Here is a 12060-nt window from a genome sequence, read left to right on the forward strand (position 1 = left end):
TTTTGTTTTGAGAATAAATGTCTTATAAGTTATAGAGGTCGTCAAAACAGAACTTTAAGATATTGAGGTCTAATGCCCAAATTATTCCTTTAATTTGTAGAGGTTTTGTACTTTAAGATAAAGAGGTTTTTGGCTGTGAGGGGAAGGGAACACACCATTTTGTTAAGTTATAGAGGTTTTTATGTTATCAAGGCTTAAGTTAGGGAGGTTCTACTGTACAATATTTCATAATTTGGTTTTCTTGGAACTTAGTTGGCGATCAACGTGCTCACTGCTCAATGTTATAGGGAAACGTAGGCATAACTACTGAAAAAATATTATAAATAATAGCAAGGATTTCTTTACATCTGTACAAATTATATAGGTAGAAATTGCAAACATATTTGTTTATTATAAAACTTAGACTTAAAGAACTTAGAGAGCTCGATTCACTGCTTAAAAGACTAGTGAGCCGAAAGAGAACATGATACGTCTGGGTGAAATGACATGATTCGGCACCTTCAGCTGTAAACTGGTTTTGTTAGAGAATATATCTACGTTCGTACGATACTTTTTCCGTGGAGTATACGAGATAGCGTAGACGTAGGTCGCCGGCGCAGCTTGGCACGGTGTTTACTGCGCTCGCGCAATAAACCGGCGCGCCGAGGTGGTGCAGTCGACGGCCGTAAAGCGAGTGTCAACAAAGGGCTCCGTTCTCGCTTGTTTACCCCTCGGCTCAAAGCGGAGGAAGCACGTCCCTGCCCAGGCCGCTTTTAGCACCTCCTTATTTATAGATGCAACGCTGCCCCGAGGTCGATTTGCAGAACCGAGCGGGTAAACAACGTTGCACTATGGTGGTAACCCGCTTCACCGCTTGCCGCTTTATATTATGGGACGATCTTACAAATCGATCGGGAATCAGCTGAAATAGGCCTATGGAAGTAGTACTAGGCTGAAGACGATGACGATGCAGAATTAAAGCAACAAACTCAAATAATAGTTCTCTACCGTCAATTTTGTAAGATGGGTCTCCTAGTAAGCTTTGATACAGAGATTTAGTACGTGTTAAGTTTCACCACAGCAAAGTTGTCAGATTACGAGATTTCCTAGTCTGACGAGCTAACGTAAAGGAAATACGAGAGTAATTATTCGAGATATGGTAGTTGGAATGTGGATGTAGCTGTAGAGCCATACGGGTCGAATGACTAAAGCGTGTAGTTCACTAGAGTGGTCCTTAGGTACCTATAATATCTATGCAGGTCAATTATAGTAGTACGGGACGACGCTGGACTGGAAGTGTTATAACTACCAGGAACTCCTAAAACGACTTTGTGCTGATTCAAGGACCGTCAACCGGGGTGAATATTCACCCCGCCGTCCCTATTCACTCCGGTTGATGGTACGTTCCGCAAAGACTCTACACACTCTAGTTGGCCTGCACAAGCCAACTGTTCCGGTAAACCGTAACGTGTATGACCAGCTTAAATCGGTTTGCGAAGCCATGTTCTGAGCTGAGCGTCTTTGTGCGGCGGCCATTAGTCGCGACTTAGACCCTTACGTCAGTAGTATCTAGTTGCAGTAATTCCTTTGTCCGTGCGATTTTTATTGTTGCGTCAGCACCAGCTCCACTTTCCCCGCAAATTGTGTGATGTGTGACTCACGTCGTAAAAACGGATAAACTGTTTTCTATGAAGAATGAATAAGTCTAGGCACGAGGACTGCTAGATCTGGTTCTTGCGCTGAATTTCCCGATTATAGCTATTAAGAAACAATAAATCATGTTATACGAGTTGATTCTATGTTAGCTGTAGTCAGCGCCCTTAATATGCTTCATGTGCATAAAATTTTCCATCAGAAACAGGTTCTTAATTTCTTATGCTCCATGTACATAAGGACCATTTTCTGATGGAATGGACCATATGCACATGAAGCATAAGGACTAGAGATGCCCCGAATAGTAGTTTTGGTCGAATACCGAATATTCGGCCACTCTCTCGGCCGAATACCGAATATTCGGCATGAGATGCGAACATTGTGAGTCACAATTATTATGAACACTGTTCGCCAACAAAGCGCAACGTTTGCTAAGATATATTTTTTTATAAAACAGAACTAATGAATGTAGTTAGTCAATCAAATCAGACCCATGATAAAAATAAAAAATATATCATAATCAACAAATGCTTTAAAAAGGGTCTTCCTATTTAACAACTTTCCAATAATACTTTTTAAATATTAAATATATACTTGGTCAACCAGATCTTGACAGTAGAAAAAGGCGGCGAATTTGAAAAATGTAGGCGCGAAGGGATATCGTCCCATAGAAAGTTTGAATTTCGCGCATTTTTTTACTCACAAAATTTGGTTGACCAGCTATACCTAATTTTTGGTATTTTTTTGTGTAATTTTTCTTTTTAGTTAGGGGCAACAGATATTCGGTATTCGGCTGAATAGTAGGCAACATTCGGCCGAATAACGAATATTCGGCAAAGTGGCTGAATAGGCCGAATACCGAATAGTTGCCGAATATTCGTGGCATCTCTAATAAGGACCCTTCTCTGATGGATTGCCACATATTGTTTCAAATGACGATATACGTAAACACAAAGTACGGTCGCGCCCAAAAGTTTTTTGTTGATGTTGTAGCCAAAACAACACGGCAGGGAGGTCCCTGAGGTCAGTTTCCAGACAGCAGTACCTATACCTAGGTACTTTATTTTATTCGAATTCCAGAATTAAGGCAACCCTCGTAGGAATCAGAGATATATGCTACTGTGTAATCATTACGATTGATATGTTTTATAGCCAGAAATTACCGATAAACAGTATTTTAGATAATTTTTCACGATACTAATTATTTATTGGCAATGTCGCGGAAGATTAAGATTATAAATGGACGGATAGACAAACATATTGACAGAATTCGCTGTTCATTTGGTATGTGTGAACTAAGTGATGATTCTGCACTGACTTAGAAGTTCATTGCCATTGCGCCGTAATTGCAATAACAACTGCCTTCAATTACATTAATTATGTATTCAGGCTGTTAAAAATTGGGGCGGTATTACAGAAACCTAGTTTTGTTTAATCGGCTCTATAAGCCTTTTAAATGTATATATGCAAAGCGTTGATGAGTCAACTTACGAATGTCGTTATCGTTAATCCATTGTCCGAGTAATCGGGGCTCACCTGCGGAAAGAAAAGGAATGGTTAAAATGGTGCAGTATGAAAAGTTGTAAGTAACTAGTAGATTAACCGTATTATAATAGTACAGTCGCGCTCAGATATACATATGTATATAACAGAATTAATTAGATATATCTGACCAAGAAGCACAGGTGTATAACATCGAAACAAGGTTAGAGTTAATGTACAGATATTATTGAGGTGCAACCGTGGTGGTTGTAATGCAGCAAGGTCAAAAGTTCACGATGGATACACAAGATGGTAATTATAATAGTGTCCACACAAATAAGTATTATGTACCTAATTAAAAAAACAATGTTTTCCTGCGTTAAAATTACCGACAGTTTACCCAAAATAGTACTTATGCCAATAAGGGTACACTCTGAAATTGATTCGAGGTCATCCACGTCCTTGCATATGAGCGATTACGTTAAAAGTTGCGTGTATTTAGTAGATGTAGCAATCGGTGCAAGTAGGTATAACGCTTGCTCCGTGGCCCGAATAGCTCGCGTACGCTCAACCGGTCTCCATCGAAAGTGACAGCACTTCCTACAAGAAAGTAAAACCGAGCGGAGCCGTTGGGAAAACTCGTAGTTACAGATAGATTTGTTATTAGAGATCCGTGATGTAAGGCTTCCGTAGAACCTAGGTAAGTTGCCATGCCACAAGTTTTAGGATTTGCGTGTAGGTACGAAACGTGTAAGGTCCTTAAAAGTTTAAAAACTACAAGAGATCTGGTCTGGTTGGTTTTTCTCCAAGTATTTTTTTCCGGTTTAGTAACAAGTAACAACTCATACTTGACGCATAGCGTAACAGAGGCAGAGCTGAAAAGTGATTCGCAATTAGAAACAACCAAGTTATGATACGCTTTACAAAAACACTGAAACGGCCTAAATAGCTTGTCATTACGGCAACATTTTTTGATGTACCGCAAAGCTTATATAGCAATACCGTTGCGTCACTTGTTTAATTCGGCCACCATAGACATTTTCCGCAGTAAGGCGGACCCGCGACCCGCACAATTAACTGCGTTAGTTGCACGTGGAAATTACTGACTACAATAAGTATTACACCACCGCGATTAGACGTGCCGTGTCACGACCCGGTTGGGTGTTTCGACTGCTTAACGAGTTGACAGTATAGGCATGCTGGTGTAACTGTGACCTCAAGATTTGTAGAACAACCACGTAATCGGAAAACGCTCTTATACTGGTTGGCCTTAGCTTAGCGTTGGACTCGTCTGCTCTAGCAATACACGCAAAGACAATACACGACTCTTAATAATAGGAGTGGTCGTTTCCAACGCAACCGGGTGATGGTTAATTGAACCCGGCAGTTCACGGAACCGAATACTAATTGAACAGTCTCGTTATCGAAGGCGTGAGTTTTCACAAACTATAGAAGCGTATTTTAGCGATTATAGCCAAACGCACTAAGTATCAAACCTCGCCCGAAATTTAGTAATTTTTGGTGTCTTTGTGTCAGTTTGCTCCGTTTGCAGTTTGCATCATTATACATTTTAACTTATATTACATATATAATTATTAAACAATGGCAGTCCATGGTAAGACATGTATATACCTACTTGCAATTGTAAAAACACCTACCAAGTCAATTTAAAAAGCCCAAGCGCATCAGATGATGGGCTCTCTACCAGGCGGTCTGACACCATCAAGAAAACTCGTGTTTCCATTCAGAGGGCAGCCCACATGACCTTTGACTACGTCTCATAGAGGATCATTAATATCATTATGATCGATCACGATCCTCAGTTATGAGGGAACTTCGATAATTTTTCTATAAAAACACTTGAGCTATGTGCCTTGCGAACGTTCACAAACATCACAGTTGAGGAAAAATATTGTTTACAATGATGCAGACATCAGAAGATTAATTCAAACTAATCACGACAAAGTCGGGGAAGGAAGGCAAACTAACGATCGTAATAATTTACTTGAAGCGTGAATGGAAAACACGAGTTGTTTTAAGTTGGTTTCACAGATCACTTTTCAAGTAAAGACGAGACTAGAACTTAATTGTGTTCGCCAACTCAAGCTATTATCACACATTGGCGCTCCTTTATAAATTACAAGTATCTAGGTTCTAGGAATAAGAGACACACGCCACATTGCAGGCTAACAGGGCCCAAGACAGGGCGGAGACAGAGTGCCCACAATCGTCATGTCCCTCAGCCATGAGGTTGCGACAAGGAAGAGAGAGGGGTAAAACCTGTGTGTGATTACTGCGAGTCTTCTTAAACGCTTCAAAATACGGAGTCTATGAGAGTTCTCTATTGTGAATGAAAAACACGAGTTTCGTTAAGTCGGTTCGAGCAACGTAGCAATCGAGGCCACTTGTGCTAATTAAACACTCCAATTGAATTGGGGACATTAATTCAGCGGGCGTATCGCGCGGCTGTTTCGTATTATCAGTACATAAAAATCCATTCAACATATAGACATTTCTGGAAAATGGTGACCTAATAACTAATATTAACATTTAACGATTCAATACGAATTTTATACGACCATCGGTAAACATTATATGTATACTATCTGTTATGTCGCTATAGTAGCGTCTCGCTCTCCTCATCTCTGTGTTTGTAAGTAATGGAATATTAACCGACTTACGAAAAAGGTACAGAAATATTGTGTAAAGTTTTTTGGTTGCGTAAATGGTAGGTAAGTATGACAAATTTTCAGGTGGTGGCAATACTATAGGTATATGTTTAAGGAAAGTACCTAATGCGCAGAAGTTTTGGATTTCTCCGTATTAATTTGTGTCTTTAGAAAATTTTTGTGCGCAGCCCACGCATATTGTATCAATTAGTTTGAATGCATCTGAACCAATACTAACAAGGAAAAAGTTATTCTTAATTATATATAAACGGACATTGTTCCCGTTTATGTCGAACAATTACAGTGATATAATATATACAATATACCTACACTCAAATGTGCCATTTGACTAGGAAAGAAGAACAATGAACGTAATCGAAGGAGGTCATTAGTTAATAATTGTATTTCCTATCTTAAGAAAACTTTCGTGACTCGACCTACATGTAAATTAAGGTTTTGTTTGGCAATTTGTGCTGAATTGTTTCTTAGTAATACTATATAATGCTCTTTGTATAAGTATGTGGTGTGCCTCATTACTATTCATATAATTTCGCATCAAAATAGACCGTATAATTTGTATTGAAGCTTACAAAAATTCGTAGGCTCCAACCGGCCTAAGGTCCCTTTTTATACAGAAGGACACATTTGGTCTCGTTACACAATGCTTTATTCTATTTTAATCAATGGCTCGTATTTTGTAATGGATATGACATTGTAAATGAAAACTCGAGTCGCTACCCGATGAACCTACTGTCGATGGGACCGTTTTGCTCGCCAATCAATTACGTTTCTTCCAATTGGAGACCAATTCGATTTGCTTCAATGATGGCTTGTGAAATGGCTTCCATGGAGCCCCTTCTGTGTAAAACGACGACATCGACAATTCGACATCGTGCTGCCAAGTTTTACTACTGGAAGACATATTAAATTCACAGAAGTTTATGAAGACGTATATCAAGTTTCATGCTACGACGGTCATGTCACAAAATTTAAAAATTTACGAGATGCCAATAAACAATACGGAATCACGCCCCTGTATTGCAACCTTGCTGTCAATTTACGACGTCAACAATATGTCAAAAGGTTCTATATCTAGATTTATGGCTAATTTATCTGAATTGAATACTAATAAAAGTCAATTTCATAATTATTCTAGTTTATAACGCCCTAAACAGGTTTTGCGGGATTGCGTTAGATTTATAGTTATAGGGCAGCGAGTTTGCCTTGTAATGACCGAATGCTTTATGGAAATTGCGTTACTTTACATTATAATTACTAACGAGTATTGTTACATAGCTCGCAATCGATAAGATCTTTGTACAAGCGAGTAAAACCTACCGATACTGTGCAGATAGGCAACTAATACATTAACAGCAATGTTTTTTTTTCGTTTTGTCTTGACAAAAAGGCCCTGTTTATGTCCAAAACTATACAGTTCACTCACAGCTCACAGGTAAATCAGATGTTACTAAATAAAATTGAATAAACTAATGACATTTATTTTGCAAGAGTGTTATAGCGATCCAGCCCTACATTGTCGTAATCGGTCAATAGAAAAAGGGGCCTTAATGCGGTACGTGTGGTTACTAACGCCGCAAAGCCTATTTTTTTAGCCTTTTGAAAAAATAAAATAGGTATTTTGAACACTGCCGCATATTTAGATACTTCGGCTAATAATTTCACATCGCTTGTACATAATAAAGGGCTTCATAAAAGAGATCGTCGCCTGACTTCACGCCTATTTCCAAGGTCGAAACCATTAATTTGTATCAAAAAAGAAGTCAAGATCGCCATTAGGCAACATGCAGCAGGTTCAATTCTTAATGAGCAGAATTGATCAATAATGGGCATATTAATGAATGATGAGCCTTCACCTCATGCCCGATTGAGCGGCTTGTTACTAAATGTGACAAACAAAGTCAGCTAGTCACTGCCAAATTTAAATTTGAATATACATATAGCAAGTAGGTACGAGTAAATGAGTTTAAATTTATAAGTTTTTGTTTAGGTATTAGTTATGCAGTGAAACACATAGAGTGGGTAGGCATTTAGACATCTGGACGAGCGGAGTATAGTCATCAGAAAAAAGGTGGTAACAACTATCAGAACACATCTACATATATCTATTGCAGGCTGCGCCAAATTACGTACACACATTACGAGTCTTTTGCCGATAAGATGATGACTATTAACTTGAGTAATCGCTAATTATATCTTGTCCATGTTCATTTAAAACTGACTATTGATAAGCGACCTTTTGTTCTAACTTGAGCACAGATTATATAATAGTTCTTACTTGAGTTCCATTGTCAATAACGATAAGTTGTAAGAAGCTTCTGTTTCTAGAACCGGTCCTGATAAACGAGCCACCCAAATAAATGAACCTATCTAATTGTGTTTGCTTCTATTCTTAATTCATTCAACTGAAGATAAAGTTAACTAATGGCTGTTGCTGGGCGCGCGGAAAAAAATGGTTTTAGACAAGTCATTACAATTTAGTTGAAATTGGCAAAAAAGCTTATTCATATGGATGAAGGAGCGTGACCTTGAAGCGGAGTTCGCCAGTCAAATATTAATTAAATATTTATAACTCGTTTGGCGAGTCCGGCGGCGTCGGCGTGCTGTTGGCGATGCGAGTCCGCGTCGAGACTCGCTAAAGCGAACACCAAGAAAACGAGTTATGTTGTTTGAGTTTAATGCGTTGTGTGCCCGGTGAGAAAAATATATGAAGTGCCCTTTGTTTATGTATGTACTTGTTTATAACCTATATTGTCCTATATGGAATTTACTTTGATATTAGAAATATGGAACACCACATTATTCATAACATAACACGTAAGTTCTATGTCGACTGAAAGTGTCTTTTTTGAGCTACATTAAATAAATGGATTTTTTTTTGTATTTTTCTCATTATTAACATTAAATTTTGATTCATGTTGACTTCGCCACATTAAATAGCCTGATAGATATTTTCGTTTAAATATTGTGTCAGACTACTTAGATAATTTACTCGTTTAAGCTAAACTAGCTTGAGTCAGGTATATACCTACTACCTACCTATTCTGTAAAAACCGCACTGACTGGATCGCAGCCACGATAAGCGAGTTCTAATTACCGTATTAGCAAAAAATATTGCGCCCTTAGGCGAACCCTATACGTCAATAAATATTGTGATAATTATTATGATATTTATTATGTATCTTGGGCCGGATCACAGCACACCCTACACCATCAATACGGATCGCGTCAGTACGAAGCGTTCTTTGTACGAGGCAGGTTGGCGATAAATATCAAACGCGACACTAGGTACACGCAAGATAAATATCACGATCCAGGATCTAGGATCAGATCACAAGCATTTCCAGAAATCCAGCCAAATATTGTGATCCGTCAATACACTACCCTACACGTCAATAAATATCGTAATCCGTCAATATAATTGACGGATCACAATATGGATCTTGCGTGTAGGGTTCGCCTTAAACATCGCCCTTAAAAAACGCCACGGGTTTGTCACTGTCACTACCTATGGAATTCTTCAACTTCTTCAACTTCTTCAACATTTATTCAGCAAATAGGCCACAAGGGCACTTTTACACGTCAACATTGAATTTACATAAAAGCAAAATAATAATAATTATACATCAACAATTATTAAATACAACTACAACTACCAAATCAAACTAACGTAATACAATTACATAGAGATGTATAAGGTCTCTTAATGTCGAATTACATAAAAAAACTATAATAATAATATTAAAATAAAAACAAAACAGATACATGGAAAAAAAATCTAAACTTATTTAGAGGTGTAAATGTCTCTAAGTGTCAGAACTAAAAAATAACATAGTTTATCAAATTATCCTTAGAGATGTATAGGGTCTCCAAGAGTCACAATCCTGTATGATTAACACATTACGAGAAAAAAAAACATACGAGAACCGAATGAGGCGTCTCACTGCAATTAAATTAAAAAATAAAGTTACTAAATATATTCGTGTTAGCTTAAACAGACCCGTCTCCACAAACAGCACCCGTTCACGAGTACGACGCGTATCTCAGCCATCGCCTCCCTCAACCTTCCTCTCAACCTCAATTAAGTAAGTGTCTACGTTAAAGTCCTATTTTTACTAACAACGCATGAAGCTAACAAAATAATAAGTCATTAACGAACTATTAATTCGAATAATGAGACCGTAACCTTGATTACACTTTTTTCAACTGATTGCAAAAATTAAACAAGCAACTCTTCATTTTGTGTCAACAGAATCAATCAATGAACGTATAATTATGTTTCATTGCGTGCGTAGTAAACAATGTTGCGTGATATTGTGCATCCGTGCAATTTGCGATTAGTAAATATGTTATAGAGACATTATGACAGACGATACTGAGAATATAATGGCTCTAAGCGACAAGATATGGAATGAAACGAGATGAGGAACACCACATGAAAAGCCTGCCATTACCGTTGGAGAAAGTTTCATGGTTTCTAGAGGATTTTAACTTTGGTACTATGCAGGTATTCTGATGGTGCTGATGAAGCTCGCGAGAGACAGAAGGAACCTAAAGAAATATCCAATATATACAATACAAACCTTATGTGGTCGTTCATCGTCTCTTTGTGGACTTTGAAAACTTGCTTGATAACTATTTTTTTGTACAGGTTTTATTAACTGGTCGACGTGACAGCTCTTCACGGTGGACGCTCTGCAGGTCAAGAGTTCAAGGCACAAGAGGCGCACGACAGAAAGTTGTTAGAGAACCTCTAGAGTCTAGTCCAGTGGTTCCTAACCTGGGGGTAATTACCCCCGTGGGGGTAAAACTGGTATTTTACGGGGGTAATAAGCTAACCTAATTTAACAATACAACAAACGTACACGTTTTATTTTTTATTACCACATTGGGAGGAGGGGTAAAATCAGGTTCCCTAGTTAGTCATAGGGGTAACCGGACTGAAAAGGTTAGGAACCACTGGTCTAGTCTGATCAAATATCAAAAATGGTCGTTTATAACATTTTTATAATTTGAGTAGAGTAGCGGATCTACGGAGTGTGGAACGGTGGCCGCGTGACACACGCGACGGACTCGGATGGTGCAATCACACGTTCCGATTGTCACGAGGGACGCTGCCATTAATGCCTCAAGTATTTATGCACATTTCGAAATTATAGCAGAATCTTTTATAAACCTTGATTACGTAATGAGAGATGTGAAGTGTGAAGATGGTTAGTAAGGGATTTCAAAAGCAGCGCTAAATTTAAATAAAACAATTTAAAGGGATGTGGATGTATTCGATTAGTATAATTAATCAGTTTCTTTTTCATGTAAACGAGTTTTAATCGTGGAAAATGAAAGGAATGTTAAATACACAGGTGACGCAGTGCAGTAACTTTCGATTGGTGAAAATGACCAAAAATGTATCGATGTCTTTCGGTGCAACGCGTAGGTAATGTTAAGTAATGCTGGAAAAGAATTGGCAGTGTCTCCGGTTTCAACTGCCAGATTACATATATGACGAAATTGATATTGGCGCACTTCCTGGTCTGACGAAATATATATTCTGTAATACCTAAATATATACCAAAGACCACAGATTTCAGATTGAGATTAAAATTATTTTTGACTTATTTAGCTCTACAATTACTTTTAGGATTCAATGTTTGGTAATTGAGTTAGCCGGCTAGTAGCTTCCTACGTAGGCCGTAGGGTGTGAAAATAACGTTACATAATGTAAAATTACTGCAAGTTTTCATTCCAATTACATTTTGACAGCATTTAAGTTATTTAATCGTGTAACAAAATTATAATAACAATTTTAGGCTGGCGCCATTTACGCAATGCGATTAGGCGGTAAGGGCTTGCCTGTAGACAGGGGTGTCATTCCAATTGCAGTCGAAAGCTAGAGGAACCAGTATAAAAGCGGCTTTCGATTACGCATAGTTGTTACGATTCTCGGCGTTACATTACACTGGTACCTCCAGAACTAAAGTTGCTCGCGCTCGTGCAAAGAAAATATCTAACCATCAGGCTTCGAATTTCCTTCACTTTCCAATCATACATCAAGTTGGTATGCCGTCGGGCATTGCAATTGGAATAATCCAGAGGTGTTGTTATTGGTGAGATTTATTAGTATTTGGATGCCGGAAGTGTGGCGCTGAAGGTCGGAGAGCGCCGAGACGGCCTTGCCGCCGGCTGTGCTACTTTCTCCTCGGCGCAACCGTCGGGCCCACGCGTACGTTACGTTACACTTACGTACGAACAATGCGTTCCA

General features: G+C 38.5%; 1 protein-coding gene across 2 annotated transcripts in view; it reads right to left on the reverse strand.

Annotated features, from left to right (window-relative positions):
• The window catches only part of LOC134653582 (protein TIS11), a 54748-nt gene that overhangs the window by 10581 nt on the left and 32107 nt on the right, over positions 1-12060 (reverse strand). The window contains exon 2 of one of the 2 annotated variants that reach the window (XM_063508980.1): positions 3124-3168. The exons of the other annotated variant lie outside the window; for it this stretch is intronic. Within the exon in view, the coding sequence (XP_063365050.1) occupies positions 3124-3168 (45 nt within the window). The remainder of the gene's footprint in view (positions 1-3123; positions 3169-12060) is intronic. 2 annotated transcript variants of the gene reach the window in all.

The sequence above is a fragment of the Cydia amplana genome, chromosome 13 (assembly GCF_948474715.1).
Source record: "Cydia amplana chromosome 13, ilCydAmpl1.1, whole genome shotgun sequence".
NCBI lineage: Eukaryota > Metazoa > Arthropoda > Insecta > Lepidoptera > Tortricidae > Cydia > Cydia amplana.